This window comes from Physeter macrocephalus, chromosome 15 (assembly GCF_002837175.3).
Source record: "Physeter macrocephalus isolate SW-GA chromosome 15, ASM283717v5, whole genome shotgun sequence".
Classification (NCBI taxonomy): Eukaryota; Metazoa; Chordata; class Mammalia; order Artiodactyla; family Physeteridae; genus Physeter; species Physeter macrocephalus.
Window position 1 is genome coordinate 56,848,554 of NC_041228.1, and position 23,564 is coordinate 56,872,117.

General features: G+C 39.2%; 1 protein-coding gene across 1 annotated transcript in view; it reads right to left on the minus strand.

Annotated features, from left to right (window-relative positions):
- Positions 1-22,428, minus strand: part of ZBTB10 (zinc finger and BTB domain containing 10) — a 33,029-nt gene extending 10,601 nt beyond the window's left edge. The window contains exons 1-2 of the mRNA XM_007118413.4: positions 21,420-22,428; positions 10,410-11,298 (exon numbers count right to left, since the gene is read on the minus strand). Of these exons, the coding sequence (XP_007118475.2) occupies positions 10,410-11,298; positions 21,420-22,403 (1,873 nt within the window). The 5' untranslated portion in view covers positions 22,404-22,428. The remainder of the gene's footprint in view (positions 1-10,409; positions 11,299-21,419) is intronic.
- Between the last annotated feature and the right edge of the window lie 1,136 nt (positions 22,429-23,564).

Here is a 23,564-nt window from a genome sequence, read left to right on the forward strand (position 1 = left end):
GTGAATTACTTCAACAGTTTCTTGGTCTCCTTGCTGCAAAATACAGTGCTCACTCTTCATTTCCCACAACATTGCCAGAAAGATCTTCCGACAACATAAAACATGTTGCTTCTTTACTTAAAATCAATTCACCAGTTTTTAGGATAATCTTCAAACTCCTTAATTTAGAATACAAGGTCCTAATATTCAGGTTTCTATTTATGAATCTAGCATCATCCCACTGGTACTATCTACTCCTCAAATCAAAGTCTCAGAAGACATTTTTCAAATGCCACTTTTAATAGGCAATCTCTCCTCTACCTCCCATTCAAGACTCATCTTTGGTGTCACCATCCTATACTACCAAGAATTCAAGATGGAGACTGAAGTATGCGTTACTTTCATTTCATTCAATAAATACTGAGCACCTTGGAGGTCACCTGGTGATCTTAGAGTGGTACTGGTGGATCAGCTGGTAAGTAGAAACAGTGAGAGTGGCCTGTGCTGTGAATGGAAGATAATTAGAGATACAATATAGACAATCTGAGAAATGTGGCTGTAAAGGGCAAGAGAGAGACATAGGGTAAGAGTTTGGGGTTTTTTTTAAGATGGAATAAACAAACATGTTTAAATACTAAAAGGAATAAGTCACCAAGAAAGGGAGAAGACACTGAAGAAATACTGCAAAAAGAAGGAATTATCAATTTTGTAAGATTCCTAAGAAGTCTGGGATCCAGAAGCGTTAAGACAATCAGTATATACAGGGAGAAGTTTGAAGACAGGCACTTAAAGACTAAATGTCTATTGGCTTTTATTTTCTCTGTAACTTAGAACAGTAGAATGTGAGGTTACTGCCTAGAGTAAATGGGTTGGAAGTCAGAAGGAACAGTAAATAGACACAGACTCCTTTCCCGTTCCTTGAGAGCAGGGATACTATCTAGATTTTATTTTCCCAGTATTTATCACAATGCATGACAAATAAAAAGGCTTTTCAACAAATGTTGTTAAATGTTGGCTTGAGTAGTCTGCCCTTTGCAACCTGTGTTACTAATTTAAACTTATGAAGAATAATTTCTCCAGAGTTCCCTGGCAGTCCAGTAGTTAGGATCCAGCAATTTCACTGCCGTGGCTTGGGTTTAATCTCTGGTCAGTGAACTAAGATCCTGAAAGCCTCGTGGTGCAGAAAAACAACAACAACAAAAAACAATTTCTCAGTTTTCTGGTATATAATAACACTAAAACATCGATTAACTGAAAATTAATTAATTGAAATTTAGTGGCTTTGCTTTCCTATGAAAAGTTAAATGTATTTCAATAATCAAAAAATAAAATTTAAATCATTATTTTAAAAATGTTACTTTTCCCAGCATCTTTTGAAAAAAGTCATTATTCTAAAGTGTACAGTCTGTTCCAAGGGCACTTCTTAAAATTCTGCCAAGCAGGTTTGTAAATACAGGGTGTTTCTATTTACGTAATATTCTATAGTGATTTGTTCAAGGCTTTCAAGTATTAGGATTTAATTTGTGATCTTTAATGCTACATGGACACTAATACAGAATACCTCAACCTAATAACTTAATAGATGGCAAATGTATTCTTTCTGTGTACAATAACAAAATCATATCCATACTACAGATGTTAAAACCCATTTGAAAGGTACCAACTACTTGGTTCTTGATACCAAAAATAAATCTTAAAACAGATGAGCTCGTCCAGGTTGACAACAGCTTTCAAAAAGTCCAGGTTGACAACAGCTTTCAAAAACCACGCTTAACTTAGGAATCAATACGTCATATCACTGCTGTACCTTATCTGAAATCAGCCAACCCACCTAGCAACTTATTTTTAATCAGTTGAGTTGATGTGAGTAAGATAGAAGCCAGGCAACCAACCAATCACTTGATACAAGAATATATTCTGGGACTTCCCTGATGGTGCAGTGGTTAAGACTCCACCTGCCAATGCAGGGGACACGGGTTTGAGCCCTGGTCCGGGAAGATCCCACATGCCTCCTCTTCCCACATGCCGCCGAGCAACTAAGCCCATGAACCACAACTACTGAGCCTGTGCTCTAGAGCCCGTAAGCCACAACTACTGAAGCCCGCGCGCCTAGAGCCTGTGCTCTGCAACAAGAGAAGCCACTGCAATGAGAAGCCCACGCGCTGCAATGAAGACCCAATGCAGCCAAAAATAAATAAATAAATAAATAAATATATATATATATATATATAAATATGTGTGTATATATATATATATATATATATATATATATATTCTGCTTCACCAGGAACTCTTGGTCATCATCTTTTTCTCAAAAAAGTATAGGATTAAAAAATAAACTCTAATATACTTTGCTTTTGTGACATTCATGACCTTCCTATGGAAATCTTTCTCTTAATGTAAACTTAGGAAAAAGGGCTGAGACCTCTTTGCAAACAACAAAAGACCTTTTTTGAAGAGCTATCAAAACATTAGTTTTATAAGATAATAGGAGGTAAATGTACACTATGTAATACCCTTCAAATAATCAGAGCTAAATGCTAAGCCACGTGCAATTTCTTCTATTTTTACAAACGTATTTTCTTCAGTGAATAGCTGATGACCCCCTCCCTAAGAGAAAAAAAAACCAGGTTTTATGCATAAAGTCCTTTTGTATATGCAATCTCATTTAAATTTCACTACATATTTATACAGTTAAGAATATTCTTATTCTCAACCTTTAAGAGGAAACTAAAGCTAGTGCAGAGTGCTGCACTGTTTGTTAACTGTATTACACTGCCTCCTGACAACATGAGTACGAAACCTGGCACTAACCAGGCAATTAAAAAAAAAAAAAAGTACAATCTGCAATGTTGGAAATGAGAGTGCAGAAGTATAAACATCTTAAACTTACTTTCCTAGTGATACTTGATATCTACTGCTAAATGAACAAAAACAAACCTACCTACACTCTGTGCCAAACCAGCCTTCACTTTATTAACCTCTTTATTTAATAAAAGCACCTCCAAAATCTTACGTGTACCTAGTTATTAGCTGTCATTGTTCTTTAAGTAATACATTTTTGTCTATCTTCAAAGCAACTTCCTCCTTAGAATGCACTTTTTTATACTTCTCTGATTAACCATGTATTGCATTCTTTAAAAAAATGACATCTTATTCATGTGTTTTTTAAAAACCTGATTACCAAGCAATGCAAAGAGAATGAGATGAAAAAGAATGGTATAAATCTCAGTCTCTTCCTTCTCCCAAATTTATAACAATCATAACTTGACTTTCTTCACAAGGAAAGAGTAGCAATATTTACCCACTGCACAAAGTTGCTATGAAAAATAACATTAGTAAATAAAAATATTGCATAAATTATAAAGTGCAACATAAATCATGATGTCCTTAAATGAGTTTAATCTTGGTGCATGTGGCTATAGGTTTCTCTTGGACCACATTGGGCTAGCATCACTTCCAAAGCATCTGGTGCTTAGTACAGCACCTGCCTGTAAGTGGTAAACAAAGCTATGTTGGGAAGGAGGTCTCTGACCGTTTGCTTTTGGTTCTCAAAACTTTAAACATAAGGCAGGTGCAGACTAATCCAGATTTTCTTCAAACACAAATATTCTTGAAAAGAATGAAATATGAGAGAGGACATCAGAAATCAAGGTTCTAGAAATAACTACAATTCCATCCTACGAAAACTCAGTAAGGTCTATTCAACTTTTGTTTTCACGTAAATATAAACTAGCAACAAATTTCTCTTCTCTGAAGACAGTTTCAGAGAACTAAGTCTGATTTTTTTTTTCATAAACAGTTATAGATTTTTTTCTCTTCATTCACTGTGTTCGAGTTTTTTTTCCCTTTCAGTGGAGAGTAAATTCAGTTGCAAATGAATTATACAAAGCACTCTTGACAGTTCTATAGCAGCCTAGAGACTCAACAAATAGCAGTTTCCCTTCTCCCCCAAACTCGATGATTCAAATGACAGACTAGGCTCTACTGTTTCTTCTTTGCTTCTATTCAAACAAGGCTGTTATTTCTTCCATGACTGGGCCTTAACAGGTCTCCTCGGGACACTCCCCACTCCAATTTATGAACAACACCCTCCAAATGCCTTTGTGTTAAAGGCAAATATATACAGCTTGGATCTCTAATTTAAAACCTCTCACTGCCTCAGAGACTGTAAAATAAAATTCACAATTTATTACCATGTCAAACAGAGAATTACAATCTGGCCCTAACGTTCGACCCAACCTCATCTACCCCTACGACACTCCCCTTTCTATTCCTTCACCCACTTACTCCAATTTCTTGCCACCTTGCACCCTTCTCCTGGCAAACTCCTATACAATACAAGATCCAACGCTATGAAGCTTTCTCCAACTCTTATGAGCAGTCAGGAACCTCCCCCATTGCACCCTCTGCCATACTTCTGATTTTAACATTTATCACACGGCACTGGTATGTTGAACTGCACATTTATCACACTGCACTGGTATATGAACAAGTTCTCAATCTTGAGAGCAATATCACCTGACCTGTTGCTCAGTTTTTTGTGGATTTAAATAAAAATTTTATTACCAAATTTCCTCTTATGATGTGGAAAGCTATTTTGGAGTCTCAGAAAAGTAATAATATGTGGTTATAACATAAAAGTTCTGGTCACCCCAGAATATTAAAGCTATATCAGAAATAAAAAATTTAGTCTTACAAAAATTTTCAGGGGTTGACACAGGGTTTAGACAACTTAATACCATCAACAGATAGAAGTCACAAAAATGCTTTTATAACTGATCCACACAAGGCTTCTTCAACACACAGCTTTAGTCTGGCCACACAAATTCTATTTCTTTAAGGCTTATAACTTGAAGAGAATGATCATTAGTGTAGCCATCTCTTGGATCAGATACAGCAGACAGGAAAGGGAAAGGAACACTAGGCAGAGGAAAGTAAAGGAGAAGGAAAAAAAAGATGGCAGAATATTCCTATTACCATATAGTTACCTATTATCATCCTTTTAAGATTAAATATTGAGGAGCCATATATTAGTATATTTTGCAGTCCATTAGCTAGTGGTGGACATTCATTTTTTAAAATGAGCATCAGACCTTCAAACTACCATTTAATACTCAAATATAACAGTTTCTAGAGAAAAATGACTTTAAATCACTTGTAGTTCCATTCTTTGTAACATACTCAACCAAAAGGATGCCTGCAACGTAGAGCAGTACATCTGGAATCCCTTAAGAAGAAAAAACTAATCCAGGTCCATAAACCTGTTATGTAAAACACCTGGGGTAAGATGTACAATGCATAAATTTTCAGATCTTAGGCAAGTAATAACTACAACACCCCCAGTGGACGTAGGGTAGCAACCTGTAATCAAAACGGTATTTCTGCAACAAAACATATTGATATTCACATTTTAGGAAATAAGTAAAAAATATAAATAGGTGGTTTTGCTGCCAATTGATTATCAGGTTTTGTTGCCAAAATGATTTTTAAAAGCTTTGATTTATAGCCTCCAAGATTTCATAATTATGAAATTTTCTTTCCTTCTAATTAGAGACATTATGTGTGATAAACTCAAGCCAAGTTAAGCGGAAACATTTTAAGTAGTTCATACAATAACTTTATATGTCATGGCCAAAATACTGGAAAATCTCAAATCGGATGGCCAATTTTCAAAGTTGTAAAAATGTTTAAATTTAAAAAAAGATCATTTAAGAAAGCATTTCAAGATTCTGCAACATCTGAAAGTGATGCCGTGTATCAAGTATCACCCCAAATATAGAAGGGCATAAGTGCTGGTAATTCACTACTTCAAGTATGACTCATTAGGATATCTTAAAGATATATAATTTGAGCATTCTTTTCTCAAAGTTGTTTTCTAAATACTCGAATTAAATGCTTTTTAACCAAAAGACAATTACACAAATTAAAGATGTTAAAGCTTAAACCTGAATTCAACTCTACTTGTAGGAATTAATAAAAATTCACAAATGCCACAAAGCTGTTTTCCCATCCAAAGTACAGATGAGAGAAAGGAACTTTTAGACTGTTTTAAAGAACCCTAAATTATATCCTTTGATCAACTAAAACCACCTTGCATCTGAGTATTTGTACGGCATCATGAAAAATTCAATTATCTAGATGAAATTTTACCAGCTTTTATTAGATAAAAATTAATTATATAATCTACTGTTGCATTTACTAAAAAATGCTTTTGAGGAAATTGTCGATTATACTACTTGGTGTCAACTATACAAAACCCCACTGGAGAAATTCCTTTCAGAATTCAGTACCAGAAAAGTTTGTCATCCCACAGAACTGGTACGTTTCCTCACTTTGAAGGGTTTCTTATCATCTTAGAACCAAGAAAAAGCAATTTTAATTAGGCTAACCATATTAACACCCTTGGCTAGCACACTTCTTTACTGCTAAATTTTATTTGTATTTTGATAATTTGTTTCTTGTCAGTCATTAAAAATCTTTGTTCAAAATGAGGTATGTACTGCATGCATATATAAAATGTATTACATGCAGAGTACAGTTATTTACAATGGGGGCAACTTGCCAGTGTGACTGGCACAAATAATACAAAAATACAGATTCAGAAAACCCAATGTTCCATGAATCCAGAGTAGATCAAAAATGGGATTAACACAACTGACTTGTTCTAACAGTACAGATGAACACACTATAAAATAATGTAGGCATTAGTTATTTTTGCCCCTACAATTTAATTTCTAATCTTAGATTTACGTGTACTTTATTTGGCTGAAATTTGTCTTCTGGCTGTAAATCAGGAAGATGAGGTTTTGAAATTTTTACATTATCAAAGGAACTCATTAAACGACTCCTTTTTTTCCTATTTTATTACCCAGAATTGTTTTTCCTAACACTTTTAATTATCCCATAAACCCCAATAAGACAGTAAAAAAGACAGAAGTTTCTAACTTTTCCTGAGTTCCACTTCCAAATATCTTCATATATCAAAAATGATTTGAAGGGAATCCCAGTAGTGAGTCAAATAATAGATATACTAGCTTCTTTAAGATTAAAAAAATACCATCTGAATACAATCCCTGATAAACCTTCCTATCTCAATATCTCAATTATGTTTCTTTATGAGGCATCCAAATACCACCTTCAACACTATATGACAAGAAGACAACATTATTTAGAGCTTTGACTTACAAACAGTAGGCTTAAGAATCTGGGAAGTCACAGTTCCTGCAAGAGACCCACAAATCCAAATATTCCAAGCACTGCTTATAGACTAAATGGATAATTCACCACGATTTTTCAGATGTTTAGGTATAGAATTTTAAGTACGTTTAAAAGCATTTATTTCACTGAAAAATTTCACTATTTTTTCAATAAGTGAAAATGAAAAAAGTATAACCATTAATGTGGAATTCATTAAAATGTTACAAGTTTTAAATGGGCCTCATTTTTTAAAAGACTGGGTCACTAGTTTATTAACTGCCAAGGTTTTAATGCCAGACAGTCCTAAACATGGAACCTGCCTCTATTTTTACTAACTGCATGACCTTGAGAAAGGCCTTAACCTTCGTAAATACAGACCCACTGTGTTCTTTACTGGTCAGAATTTGCCTGGAGAGTTCTAGTCAATTCTGTGCACCAAATTTTCAGGGTGAAACAAACTGTCTATGACCGTTAAGAAGGGTGTAAAAGGGTTTGGAGTTCACAAGGTGGGAGGTACAGCACTTAGCCTAGAAGAAGGGGACTTCAGGGGAATTTTTCAAATGTTAATATCTAAAGGGTTATCAGGTTGATTAGAGAGATTACAGGTTAGGCTCAGATTATACTACTAAAATGGCAGAATTAGGAAGTTAAAGAAGCAAATTTTAGCTCAATATAAAGTAACTTCCTAATAATGATATTCATTCTACCCTGGAACAGGCTGCTTCAAAAAGTATTGTATTCTAAGTATTAAAACAAAAGGTCAGGCTGAGGCTATAAGACCACCTATCTAGAATTTGGTAGAAAGTACACTGCACTGGAAAACTGATTTTAAATAATCTCAATAGTCTTTAAGGGGGACTAAGATGACCATGTCAGCTATGTTTTTATATTTGTCATTTTTCATAATAACCCTATAAAATAAATAACATAGTCTAAAGAAGAGAAAACGGAGGGCACGAGTTTAGCTTAATTTGATTATGGTAACATAGTAAGTGGCAGAGCTCACTTCCCAATCCTGATTCAATTTGGGCTCTTTCCTCTACAACAGCGGATTTCAACCTTGGTTCACAACACAATCACCTGCAGAGTTTATAAAAAGTTTCAACAACCAGGCCACATCCCAGACCAATTAAATCTATATCCCTAGCAGAGAGATCCAAGAATCATGATGGCCTGTAAAGTTCCCAAGTAATGCCAACATGCAGCCATGATTAAGACCCACTGCTCTATACCAAAAGTTGGCAACACTGGAACACACCCATGTTCATTTGTTTACATACTGTCTGTGACTGCTTTCATGCTACAATGACAGACTTAAGTAACTGACTTTATGACCAATGAACCCAAAAATATTTACTGCTTAGCCCTTTACAGTAAAAAATTTGCCAGCCTCTGGCTCTGTATCATATTATGTTCTAGCTCTTACAGGACCCATTTTCTGCCACTGAATGAAGGTGGATTCAGAGGCACTAAAAAGTTGTGAAAAGTTTTAACAGCTGGAATGTAGCACATCACTGATACAACCAAACTTGTGAGTTAAGCAAGGTTCATCAGATACTAATGTGATATCAATGACAAAACAGAATTTTCATTTATAAGATATTAGAGATAAGTTAAAAGCACACTAGACTACCAAAAATTAATTTATGATAGACCTAGTCCATTGATACAGCTAGGGGTGCTTGCTAAGATAATCACTAGCAATGTTATTTTTGAAAGTATGCACTGTGGTTCAAATTACTGCTTTTCTTCTCTTTGAATCAGGCCAATTATGTGTGGCATTAATTTTAAGAATGCGGTTAGCTCTAATTAGTTTTGTCAATCAACTACGGTACAAAAAAATCTGCTAACACCTTATATTGCATGTTATCTATATAAATTTAAAAAAAACCACTACAGGGTTCCCACCATACTACTAAATGATTAATTCATGCAGAAAAAGACAATGTAGCTCTAATTCTGAGAACTGCTTCAAGGTCTTCTACATTAAAAATTAAGACAAAAACATAAAGTGCTGCTAAGAAAGTCTATTTACCATTAATACTTTAAAGAAACTACCTCTGGGGTTTTATTGCTAAGGACTTGATAAGTAGGAGGGGAAAGATCAGCAAATAGTATTCATTACACATGCATACTGATTTTCACATGATTAAAAATTTCTACCAATGAAAATTAAACCCAAACCTAAACAGCCAGAGGAACCATTTCACAGGATTATGGCATTTTGCCCTATGGGAACGAACAACAATGATTCTCTTTAACAGAAAGTACTCCATCCCCAGATGATCACCATCACGTAAATCAGACACTGAACAGTTACAGAGCTCTGAAGCAACAAAAGCACTAAATCGTATATGACAGTAGTAGACAAGTCTGGGGTCCACATAGGAAAATCTCAAACCCACTGGGCTACTTCTTCAAATAAGTTAAACACAGACAATCGAATTAAACGTAAAGAAAAATTTCAAATCTATTTTCACTCTTCAACAATGGTCCCCCACTCCATTTTTTTAAAAACCCACACTACAAATGTGATATGCTGAGGTTCTTATATATATTCCTTTGGGAATATATTGAGGAGAAAGGTCTCAGAGGCCTCTCTCTTACTTAACTAATGTAAATGAGAATGAAAATGAGGTAATAGTGGGACAAACTTAAAATATTCCAGCTTCTGAAAGATTTATGCGGAGCACAGAACAGTAGCTTTAAACAAAGTAGAATAATCGCATTAACATTTGCAAACTTCTATAAAACAATTATATGTTTACGAAGAAAAGTGAGAGTAAAGAATGTTAACTAGATCTCAAAAATGTCCTGAAATGACAAATTGATCACACATTACAACTAGAAGATTTTATCTTTTCCAGTACTGGGTACAAAAAGTGATCAGAGGCTAAAGATCAGGAAAGTCAAAGAACTATACACGGAGTCCACATTCCGTAAAATATGGGCAAATTCCTATACTTAACACAACCTTTGAGAAACTCACATCTACATGTTAGAGATAAAACTAAGACATGCCAAAACTTACATTTAGTATAAGATTATGTAAGATATAACATGTGCTTGTTTGAGTGATTTTCTCCCTTCTATTGTAAAGACTCAAATTTTAGTATTACTTATGTGTATTCCTTTTATAATGAAAAAAAATACTTTAAGAATACACACAAGATTATATCCAACCAGAATTAGAATGAAAACTGAAATACCTTTGTATATACAATATTTACCTGGTTCTTCCTTGATGAATGACAAATCTTCTTCTGGATAGGCAACAGGTGGCTGCATCACTGAGCAATCTTCTAAATTTGTTTCATTATTAGGTGGTATATTATAAATAAATCTCTTCGTAGCTTGGGTTTTCCTCCTTGTTTTGCCAGTCTCTTGAATTCCCTGGGAGCCCATATTATTCCAAATAAACACTTTTGTTTGACCTTGAGACTCATTTTCTGTCAATTCAGGTGAACCATCCTGGACCCAACTACTGTCATTCATTTGGTAGTTTTCTATTTGGCCCTCGTCGACATTACAACCATCATTTTCAATTTTTACATTACTTGCCAAATTGGTAAGATTCCGTGTTGCCCAAAAACTGGCAATTTTTTGATCCCGTGATGAAGACAGGCCATCTCTGTTAACTGGTTTTCTATTATTATAGTCCACAACTACAGACTCTGGAGCTTCTGATTTAATGCTTATATTTAAGGCATCTTTAATGAAATTTCGGCAAGTTTGAACAACTTCACTCATTTGAAGATAGCTGGCCACTGTCATTACTTCAATGGCATTTTGGCTTGTGAGCACCAGGTTACCAGAATACAAGAAGTCCAAGATGACTGAAAAACCTTGAACTGCAGCAATATCTAAATGGGTAGTATTGTTTTGGTTAGGGCTTTCTTTGTTTGAAAAGCAATATAAAGTCTTAAAGAAACGGCTGCCTGCAACCAGGATGTTCTTATGAGCTTTAAAGATTTTTCCGCTCACCACAATGCTGACATCACAAAGAATACCTTTCTTCCTCTGTTCATTTAGTTGTCGAAGAAGTTGATAGCAATAAGAGTTCTCATTTGGCCTACTATTAAAGTCACAGTACCCCTCCTCTGATGCTATTTCTGACTCCTGTAATAGATGGAAAACATTAATATTAAATTTTATTTACTTTTTAAAGCCATCAGACCAAAGACAACAAATCATTATCAGTAACTTTTTAAAAAGCACTATCAAATACACTAATTTGTTAGTAATCATTACATATTGAGACTGAAGTGAGATACTGAGATAACTAATACTGAGAGGAAAGGAGTGAACAGCTTAGCTTGCTGCAAGCCACTGTTATCATAAAAAAAAAAAAAGAAAGAAACATCCTGAGGATCAGCAGAATTTCATTTAAAAATATGTATCACATATCATGCTATCTTTTCAAATATAGCTGAAGACATGGATTAAGAATTATTTAAGGGACCTCCCTGGTGGCTCAGTGGTTAAGAATCCGCCTGCCAGTGCAGGTTTGAGCCCTGGTCCGGGAAGATCCCACATGCCACGGAGCAACAAAGCCTGTGCGCAACTACTGAACCCATGAGCCACAACTACTGAAGCCCGTGTGCCGCAACTACTGAAGCCAGCGCACCTAAAGCTTGTGCTCCACTACGAGAAGCCACCACAATGAGAAGCCAGCGCACCACAACGAAGAGAAGCCCCTGCTCGATGCAACTAGAGAAAGACCGAGCACAGAAACGAAGACCCAACGCAGACAAAAAAATAAATAAATAAAATAATAAATACGTAAAACTCTTGGCAAACATTGAGTCAAATAGTTTAGGTCAACAAAGTTGACCTAAAGTTAATTAAATCTAACTAATGATAAAGTTAAGACGCTAATAAAAAATGTGCTTCAAACTATAGGAATAACCAAGTATATAATTTCCCAATCAATTTTCAAAGTGACTTATCTCTTTAGGATCATAAATACTATCCATCAGGTAAAATTCCTGAACTCAAAATTCTTAATGTTTATAATCTTCCCTCTTAGCAATCTTATAAGTACTCATTACAGTTCATTTTAGCATCACTAAAGCTATGGTAATTTCCTATAAAATAACGTGATATCAACAGAAAAAATAAAGGAGTGTGATCTAGATTTGGAATGGTGCCTATGCTAGTTATTAAAAGTGTGTGTCCTTGGGCAAGTCACCATGCCTTCTTAAACTAGAAAGCAGTAAGTACTACAGATGTTTCTAATTAAGAACTTCAGGACTTTACTCACAGAGTGACTAGGTGGGTAAGCTCCCTAAATAAGGCAGGTGTCTATTCTCTCAGCACCTTGCTCAATAACTTTCCTAGATAACTGAAGTAATAATTGTTTTCCAGCAAAAAAAAGTGCTTAGACATTTCTAGTAGAAAAGATAACTGACAATGCTGACCTTATTTAAGTGCTAAAGATTCATCACTTTCTTTGGCACAAAATATTAACTTAAATACAGGTCATTACTATAAAATAATGAGATACATATATACAGATCTATGAGTATATGAGCCTGGGAAAAACACGGAAAAGATACATGCTGGGAGGACTGATATGCTTGGAGAGGAAAAGAGTGAAGGAGGAATTAGGGGAAGAAAGGGTGTAGGGAACAAAGCTGTTAGGACTGCAAAATATTTCTCATTGAGTATTTTAAATGGTGGTGAGATTCCTGAAGCAATCCCACATCTCCATTTAACCCCATCATGGGTAGGGCTAAATTACAAAAATAACAGGTTTCATTCTGAGTCCTGAACCCAGGGGGTCATGCATATAACAATCCCAATTCTCTGAAACTAAACCAGATCACATAATCTAAGAATTTTCGTGCTGCTTCCAGGTATGAGAAGTCAACTGAAAGAACCAAAACACTAGAATTCCGGGACACTTCAGTATTTCACAATAATGAAACATTACAGATAACCCTGCAAATCTGGAGTACACGATCACTACAGAATGAAGCGCAGAAAGTGGAGAATTTCCTTTGCATTTCCAACTGACCCTTGACAGCATCCCTATCACTTCCCAGCGCCTCAACTGCATACTTATACTTCATACTTATACTTACTGCATACTTATACTGCATACTCATACTTCATACTTATACTTCATACTTTTATACTGCATACTTATACTGCATACTTATACCTCATACTTACACTGCATACTTATACTTCATACTTTTATATTGCATACTTATACTGCACACTTATACTGCATACTTATACCTCATACTTTTATACTGCACACTTATACTGCATACTTATACTCTAACCCCACCCCCACATTCTTGCTCTGTCAGACCAAAATATTCTAAATTGGCTTTATTCTCCTACTGAAACACCCAATCCTAAGCAAAACTTGCTAACAGCCACAGTTGGAGTAAAGTAATCAAGTAATTCATGATTAAGTCACAAATGTTTGCTTTGAGGGACTGGAGGAAAGGAAGTGAGGTAAAAAAGACATTTTAACTTTTAGATCTTGCACATAAACCAGTATGTTGTGAAGTTTCAAACTATTTAGCAAAGGGGATGGGAAATGTTTAGGACTTGTATGAATATATAAAGAACTAAACCAATACTAAAAATATCTAAAATAGCTACTGCTGTAGTATAATTTTCTACAGAAGCATCATACTGTTTAATTTTACTAAAAGACTTTTTACTAATTTGCTTATGCTCTCTATTCACTTCAGCAAATTTCCAAACTGCATCTTTCTTTGATGCAAGCCTAAAACTAAGCTTTGCTATGCATGCTATACCTGCCCAGCAAAGCTCATTCGGTTCTAAGTTCTAACAGGTATTGTAGTAACAGTATGAATACTTGGAAGAAGCAAAAATTTTAAGCACTGATCAAAATTTAGCAGCACATCATGAAGAGTCTGTGGAAGTAGTGAATTAGCATTTACAAGTCAAGAAGTGCCTAAAGTTTATACACCAAGCAGTTCAAAACACTTTAAAAAGGAGGTGGCTACGTCATAGCAGTTATTTTAGGCCATGGTCACTGTGTTCTGAATTTTCTGGGCCAGTCCTAATTTCTGTAATTCTCTGCCATTATCAGACCAAATGTCCTAATTTTTTTTTTTTTTTTTTTTTTTTTTTTTTGTGTGTGTGTGTGGTACGCGGACCTCTCACTGTTGTGGCCTCTCCCGTTGCGGTGCACAGGCTCCGGACGCGCAGGCTCAGCTGCCATGGCTCACCGGCCCAGCCGCTCCGCGGCATGTGGGATCTTCCCGGACCGGGGCACGAACCCGTATCCCCTGCATCGGCAGGCGGATTCTCAACCACTGCGCCACCAGGGAAGCCCAAATGCCCTAATTTTTAAAAATAACTTAGACAAAAGTCTATCCACCAAAATATTTGCCCATTCCATTTTTGACACAAACTATACAAAACCAAACACGCTATTCAACCACTATTTTTTCTCATTACTATTGTGCAAGAACATGTAATGTTACCTGTTTTTACAAGCAACACTAGCTGTTTTCTCCTTCAGTATTGATCAGAGCACTATGCCATGTTTTTGTAGCACCTATTAAACATGCTCTTCACAATGAAGGGTTTACAAGTCAAGAGTATATGTATTCAACAAGCGGGAGTATTATGTGAGGATATGGGTAAAACGGAGCAAAATAAGCACTAAAATAAACTGCCAATATTATTTGCTGAACCAAATAAATTCCTAGTACTAAAGACAAAAATCATAATAGATCCGAGAAGTCATCTGTCTCTCTAGTTCTTTCTTTAACATTCTATGTCTATTCTCAGTATATTGATAAACATGATATCACTGATAAGTAAAAATATACTGATAAAAAGGTTTAAATATTTCCAAAACTAGTCTTTTTAAAGACCAGTTGGAAAATTTTCTATTCCCTTTTCCGAAAAGGAAAACACGACTTAGCCCAGACATTAGTCTAAACTAGATAAACAAGGAGATTTTAAGGAAATGGACAGACTTCAAAAATCAGACAATTTGCTATACCAGAGAATCTATAAATATGAAAAGTCTTCTGTTATTTTATTTGTGAAGATGCCCATATGTAAAATGATAATTTTAGATCTGGAAGACACCTTAATTAATTTTTCCAAAATTAAGAAAATATAGAAAAGTATACATTTGGTTAAAATCCTCACAGCTTATTATCTTCAAATTTATTTCCAGAGAGGCCAAAAAATATAGTAAATATTTTACTCAGAGAAAAAGCTGCTAAAAGCATGAAAAATCCTGACTTTACTCACTTATTTAATAAGCATTAAGTGAATGCCTACTTTAGACAGGTTGTACACTGCAGACCCAAAATGAATTAGTTCCCAACCTGAAGTTATCACTACTGAGCAAGATTCTTAAGGTATTGAAGAGTATAACAAGCATATTATGAGAGCAGATAGGAAGTGTATCTAATCCAGTTTTTTTGGAGGTGGGGGAGGAGATGCTTTTTGAAAGAAGGAGCTGAGCTGAGCCTTAAAGGATGCAAGAGTAGAATGGTAGGATGAGCACTCTAAGCAAATGAGATGGCATGAGAAAAAGAACCAAGATGGTCTACAGATCCTCACAATTCTAGATTTATGAAAGAACTTCTAGGTGATCCCAAAAAAGCCCAAGAAATGCAAATATGCTCTTATGAATGTTTTTGGAGCTAAGTGTCTATAAGTTGCATCAGATTATCAAGAGATTCAAATCCTGCAAAAGATTAACCACTGCTATAGGTGCCTACAGAGCTTTAGAAGTAGTGATCTGATTGAATTAGCAGATAGAGATGACTATGGCAGCAAAGTGGAGGATAATTATCAGGGGATGAAGACTAGAGATACTGTGACCAGGGGAATCTATTGTTCATAGTACAACACACTGCACTTGCCAAGAAACAAGGACCTTAATTAGGTAAGAGAGATAATAACGGGGGGAGAGGTAGAGAGGCAGAGCCTGGAAAAAAATTTGGAAAGTAAAATCTGTACTTGAGTGATTAACTAGATTTCAAGGTAGGGGTGGGGAGGGGGATCATAGGGTCTTCACAGCATTCTAGAGGGGGAGCTAGATAATGCCACCAACCTGAAGAGAATCCAAGACCACACTACCCAGTCTCCCCACCCTTCTGAGGGGTACAATGGGAAAGAGAACTTCAGTTGCAGTAAGCTCATCTGTAGTCAATCCATAAATTAAAAAATGCTATTTGGCTAAAAAAATCAAGTAATTAGTATTTACCTCCCTACCCAGAATTATAGTCCTCTTTTGATAAATGGATTAGTAGAAAAAACAATTTCCAACACAAACATCAAAGTGTAAGCTAAAAGCATTAAAACCAAAAATCTTTACTACTTTTGTTGCAGCAACCCACTGGAACAGTATACTGAAAGATTTAAAACATCAATGTCCACTTACAAACCCAAATTCAATTTCTAGTAATGAGGACAAACAAGGCCACAGCGAACATGAACATGATGCCAAATAGATGCCTGCTAGTAGTACTGACAAATTATGTAACAGTCAGTAGAGAAAGAAAGGAAGATCTCCTTTGCAATCTTCTATCACTTCTCTGATCTCCTTGAGTGATGGCATCTTCTCTTGCAATTTAAGTACTATCCCTAGAAATTCTAAATCTATAGGCCTGGGGTATTAGCCTTCAGGTGATTACAACTTCCAACCAATTTTAGATGCCAAAAATATGCTTTATTACAAGCTCTCCTCAAAACCCACACATACACACTACACAGGTGCTTCTAAACAGCAGCTTACACATATTTCATCCCGGTTCTCCCCTGCTTAAAACTGCTAAATAGTTTGCCCATTGTTAGCAGAATAAAATATCAATACAATCATTTCAACATAAAAAGATCGTCCATAACCTGGAGTCTGTCTACCCATTCAAACTTGATTTTCCATCCTGCTCAACAACCAAATCATCTACTTCTCAGACACATCAAGACATCAATTTCCACTATGCTCAAGCTGCTTCCAACTGCAATGCCTGGAATGCCCTCCGGTCTTCAACACTTATTCACTTAACACAATTAAGTTAGGAGCCAATTCTACAAGCTTCTCCCAACCTTCACAAATAGAATTGATGACTTTCCTTAGTGTCTTAACTGTAACTTGAATATACTTCTAACATGGTAGCTATCATTTTATGTCTTTCTCTCCTTACTAGAGTACAAGTTTCTTGAGGGCAGAAAAATGTCTTATTTATATAGCTTTATCTTCAGTGCCTTGTATCTACCTAATATGTGTATGTAAATTTAAGAGGGAGAAACAAGCCAATCCTAGATACACTGTAGCATATAGTAAAAACCACAAGGGAAAGGAACCAGCTTTTACCAAATCAAACACAATGAATGACTGTTAGAACCTATATTAGTATTATACAAACTGATTACTTAATGGGCCATAGGCTCCGTAGTCATCTGTAATACCTATTCTCTTTCCTAGTGAAAGGTTTTTTCAGTCTTTCTTCCAAAATCTTTAAAACAAACAACTTACTTTTGCCAAATGCAAAGAAGGCTGGTAGATCTGTCTCACCTTTGCTTTTGTTGCTCGCCAACATATTCCAATTAGTAATTTTAATCAGATCACTGACCTGAATTAAATATTCACTTTCTGAAAGGTTAACTAAATTTATAACAATAACACATTTGAGTGCATGTTTTAAGCTTACTAAACTGGAAAGAGTTGACAGAATGTGTGATTTAGGCTACAAAAATTTCACAACTGGGTAGAAAGTGATCTGAACCAAGATACAGTGGTAATAATCACTGTTATTAAAGCAATTTTAAAGTCCTCTGGGCCAAATGGTCAAATCCTATATGAGCTAATCACTGAACCTGACTCTTAAGATATAGGCAGCTGTTACTCAAAACAGAAACTACATGTTGTCCCTTACATCCTTATAAATACAAGGCCATTTCTGAAATAGAAGGCTCCAGAACAGATTCTGAAAGCATATTTATGGACTCTCCCATGAGCAATCCTTAACAACCAACATCCAAATAACAGAAGAATATCAAAGGTTTTAAGAATGTGCCACAGGGAATTCCCTGGCGGTTCAATGGTTAGGACTCCACACTTCCAATGTAGGGGGCACAGGTTCAATCCCTGGTTAGGGATCCCAAAGGCGTGAGGTACAGACAAAAAAAAAAAAAAAAAAAAAAAAAGAATGTGCCACAGTTTTTTGGCCTCCACCATGAAATTAAAGTAACCCTTATTCACATACTAAGATTTGGCCAAACTCTTCTCAAAAAAAACAGGCCTCCATGTGCTCCTGATTACGTTTAAATAAGAGAGGATAAACACACAGATGTGTGTATGTGCAAAGACTGTGGAAGTAGATAGAAGAAACTTATCGGGAGGTGAGGGGGAACTAGGTAAGAGGGAGACTCATCTGCTATTATTTATCCTTCTATACTTTTTCAATTTTTGAAAATGAGCATGTATTATTTTCATAATAATAAAACTATCTTGCTAGTCCTCTGGGTCTAAAAAAAAAAAAAGTGAGGGGAGGATAAAGGGAGTGAACTACACCCTAGCCTCAAACTTAATTCTTGCCGAGGAACTCCAAAACTCTTATTTCAGCATTTTTAAGACAGGACAAAGCTAATGCAAGATATTTCTTACGAAGGTGAGAAAAACTGCATGTATGATGAGAAAGTCTCAATGTTCAAAGAACTGAAGAGAACTGGTTTGCTCTCTAGAATCGAGAGTGATTCCATGAGATAAAGTGGCTCCCAAACTGAAAAAACTGGTAACACTGAGACATGAGGTACCAAGTCCCCCCCAAAAATGTTGTTATAGTTATCTACAATGAAAATAAGTAATGATGACAATAACAGTTATCATTTACTGAGTGATTACGTGCTGGCATATATACTTTGCATACATGAAACTAGAAGTTAACTCATTTTTCTGCCACGAAAGAGGATTAGGACTCAGGTCCCCCTCCTTTAAGCTCAAGAATGCTCTTACAGATTGTGTTATACTGCCTCCTACAGGTAATCAAAGGCTACATGGCAGTGGAAAAAAAGTGATTAACTCTGCCCATAGGAAGAAATAAGTCAGTTCTTGAACCTGACACTCATGTAATAACAAGACAAAAGGATTCTATAGGTGGTACCCGGGGTCAATCACAAGGTAACACCCCAAACTAAGGTTAGTTAGAATGAAAACAGAAATAACATCCAAAATCCAATCCAGGGAACCAATAAATAGCCTTAGACAAACATGACTACTAAACTTTATTATTCTCAGTCTAATGAAATAATGTCCTAAGAGAAAAAAGGTTGGTCTACGATTATATCTGTAAAAAGGCAGTTTAAGGGGGCAAAGGGTAAGGGAGGGATAACTCAGGGATTAAGTTTAGAAAAGGGTTTACCTAGGAATGAATTCCCTAATCCAGACATATGCCTAGGGGAGAAGGATACACCACACTAAGTCTATCATAAGGTTATCCAACTAATTCCCCTTCCTCTGATTTCAGGTTCACTAAGCAGCTAATTATAATTTGTACTCCCATTCAGATCTGCCTACACGTAGACTACGCTGAAGAAGAGTAACTGGTCCACTGGATTAGGAAAATTCATTCTGATTGTCTTTTTAAATGTTTCTAAATAACCAACTCATCATTTAGAAAAGCACACTTTCATTTTCACAAGCCTTCCACCTCCATCATACTACTAAATAACTTCAAGAATATATAACTCTTTAAAGCCTCTAGACTCCTCTTCTGTAAAATGGGAACAGAATAATTACTTGCCATAGTAAGGGACATCTGTATTCGGCATACAGAAGACAAGTTTGGCACTCCAGTGCCCAAGCTCACAAAGCTAGTAATTGCAGAAAGCTGAGATCTGAACCTAGATTTACTCCAAAACTTTTCTTTTCCATTGCAACATTCCTTACAGACTTCAGTCTCATTTATCACGAAGAACTGTAAGACTTGGGACAATTTACTTAACCTTCCTGGGCCTTAAATCTTTAAGTGACCTTCCTTCTAGGGCTTAGGCAACTAAAACTTGTGCAAAAACTGTTGCCATTGCCCCCTGAGAAAAACAACCGTACGCTTTAACGTTAAAGCCTCAACTTCTGAGAAACTTCTGGGCTACAGGGTTATTGGATAGTGCCTAATTAACTCCAGTATAAGCGTTCTGAACAGCAAGATCACTCCAATAAACACACAAAGGAACTAATATCCAAAAGGTGACTTTCTAAAATCAATGTCTAGCAATACAAAAGAATAAATTCCATCCACCACCACAGGTTGTCTAAAAGTCTTCGAAGCACTGATCAACATCTGTTTGGCTTGAAAAAGGATTATCAAAATGGTAAGAGTGTTATCTTTAAACTAGAAATATTAAAACAAGAGCTAAGAACAATTAAAGTATAGCTTACTTGTTTTATAACTAAGAACTTATGATTTTAAGGAGTCTGGTAAATACATTCTCTACCAGTCCAAATCAACTACTTGGTATAACTTTACATTAAACATTTCAAATATGCTAAGTTTAAAGTAAACTGCATTTATAAGAAACTTTTTGAAAAGGGTGGATTACAGAAAATCTCAGCACAAAAATCTGGGTAGAAGGAAACAAAAATTACCACAATTTACCAAAAGTATGCCTTTGGAAAGAGAAGTTCAACAAGTTTAACGGAGATGAATTTAGTAAAATAATCCACGAAAAAGGAGTCTTATCCACATAGCTTCCTCTACATTTACATACTGCTCTCATATTTCACATTATCCTGATATGATAAAAAATATTTTTCTCCGTTGGATGTTCTCCTAAAAGGGGTAGCGTCAAAGATTACGGAAATTGTTTAATTCATTCTTCAAAGAGTTACCAGATTTGACTTCCACCGGCAAGCTGAAAGACTACCAACATAAAGCAGCTTTCCTAAAACCACAGCTAATAACATTTTGACCCCACAAAGCCAACCTTACAGGGTTAAACCCTTCCACCTCGCGTATTAAACTTTCCTTTTGATTCAACCTGATGCGTAAAGAAATCTGCGTCGTGTAAAAACTAAAACAAATTCAGCGATATGATTAGAAAATTGTTATTTCCCCCCTCCCCCTCCCCCGGTAAGTTTTGAAAACTTATTCCCAGGTTTTCTAACCCCCCCACGCGTAAACTCCCGACACCTCTCTCCCAACAGGAAAGATGTCTTCACCCAGGAAAACGGGGTTTTCAGCTGATAAACCTTTCCCCCGAAGCAGAAGCAGAATACACCGTACCTGGGCGTTGGCTTCCTGGAGTTTGTGCTCGGTAGAGACGTGGTGCCTCAAAAGGAGGGTTTTCTTGTAGTTGCGGGTCCCTCGCGAAAGCTCGTCGTGCCCCACTGGAGGCAAGTCCCCGCTTACCCCGTCCTCGGGGGTCTTCTGGCACCAGCCGCAAGACATAAGGCCAGTATCCTTGGAATAGCGCAGCCAGGGAAAATCTTTGAGCCAGGAGGTCTGAAAGGAGCACTGGAGCTTCTGCATTAGGGACTTGGGCCGCGCGAGCGGGAAGTGCTGGACAGTCTCTCCTTCGCCAGCTCCCACTCCGCTGCCCTCCGCTTCGTCCCCGCCATCGCCGCCCGACCGCCTGCTGCTGCTGCAGCTGCCGCCTTCCGCCCCGCTGCCGTCGCCCAGGCTCGCCCCCTCCTCTTCGTCCTCGGTGCTGTCGCTCAGGGACGCGCCGTCTGGCATCAACTCCTTCCCCTCCAGCGCGTCCAGCTCCAGCTCCACGGCCGCGGGCCCTCGCCCATTGAAATGCCTCAGGGGCCACGCCGAGGTCTCGGGGCGGCCGCGGCTACTGCCATTGTTGCCGAGCCCCCCGCCGCCGCCGCCGCCGCCGCCGCCGCCTCGGAAGGCCAGAGTCCGACGGTTCCTTTCCGCTAGCAGGGGGCCCCCTGCGCCACCGCCGCCCAGCGAGGTGGGGCCGCCCGCGTCTTGGGGGAGCAGCAACTCCTTGGTTTCCTCAGCGGCGGCGGCCACCCCGGCAGAGGCCTCCAGGTCTTGGGGCTCCAGGCCCTCCAATTCCACTTCCTCGTCGGCCCCCCGCCCATTGAGCTGCTGCGGCGCTGGCGGCTGGGGTTGTCTTGGCTGGGGGTGCTGGGGCCAAGCCGAGGCCTCCCCGCCAACGTTATTGTTCGCGGAGCCGCCGCCGCCGCCGCTGGCGGTGACCAACCCGCCTCCTCGGAACGCCAGCGTCCTGCGGTTCATTTCACTGAACGACATGGCGCGCGCCGCCGCCGCCGCCGCCGCCGCCCGGTGCCCCGGCTCGCGCCCGGCCTCGGGCCGCGTCCCGCGCGCTCCCCCCCGCCGCCGCCGCCGCCGCCTCGGAAGGCCAGAGTCCGACGGTTCCTTTCCGCTAGCAGGGGGCCCCCTGCGCCACCGCCGCCCAGCGAGGTGGGGCCGCCCGCGTCTTGGGGGAGCAGCAACTCCTTGGTTTCCTCAGCGGCGGCGGCCACCCCGGCAGAGGCCTCCAGGTCTTGGGGCTCCAGGCCCTCCAATTCCACTTCCTCGTCGGCCCCCCGCCCATTGAGCTGCTGCGGCGCTGGCGGCTGGGGTTGTCTTGGCTGGGGGTGCTGGGGCCAAGCCGAGGCCTCCCCGCCAACGTTATTGTTCGCGGAGCCGCCGCCGCCGCCGCTGGCGGTGACCAACCCGCCTCCTCGGAACGCCAGCGTCCTGCGGTTCATTTCACTGAACGACATGGCGCGCGCCGCCGCCGCCGCCGCCGCCGCCCGGTGCCCCGGCTCGCGCCCGGCCTCGGGCCGCGTCCCGCGCGCTCCCCCTCCGCTTCGCCCCCGCCCCCACCCCGGGCGTTCCGGTCTCGCGGGGCTCGGCCTCGCCCTCCCGCCCGGCTCGCGCTCGCTCCCCGGGGCTGCCTCACGCGTCCGCCGCCGCCGCCGCCCGCCGGGCCGCCGCCTCCGGCCGCCTCCTAATCCTCCACCCCCGCCCCGCTGCGCTCCGAGCAGCGTCCCGCGCGGAGAAGGGGGCGGGCGGCGGAGAGGTGAGCAGCGAGCCGGGGCGCGTGGGGCCTTCGAAGTTGAGAGGCGGAGTGCGGGGAGACCCTCCGCTGCCTCCTCTTTAAAGCCGCGCGCACACACCGACCCTCCAAACAGATATCCTTCCTCCGGCGCGCCGAGGAGTCCCAACCCGCTGCCGGCTTCCGAGGCGCTCAGGGCGAGAAGCACGTTAAACTGCCGGGCTCCGCCACATAACGAACCGACAATAAAGCCGGCGGAGCGTTTCCGTCCGACCAGGCCCCGGCGGAGGTCGAATGGCAAATGAACAACGGACCGTGCGCCCACAATGCACCGGGGTAGCAGTAACCGCTGGAGGGGGAAAGGGTGGGGGCGGGGCTGGGGGAGGGGGGCTGGGCTTGGGGCTGGGCTG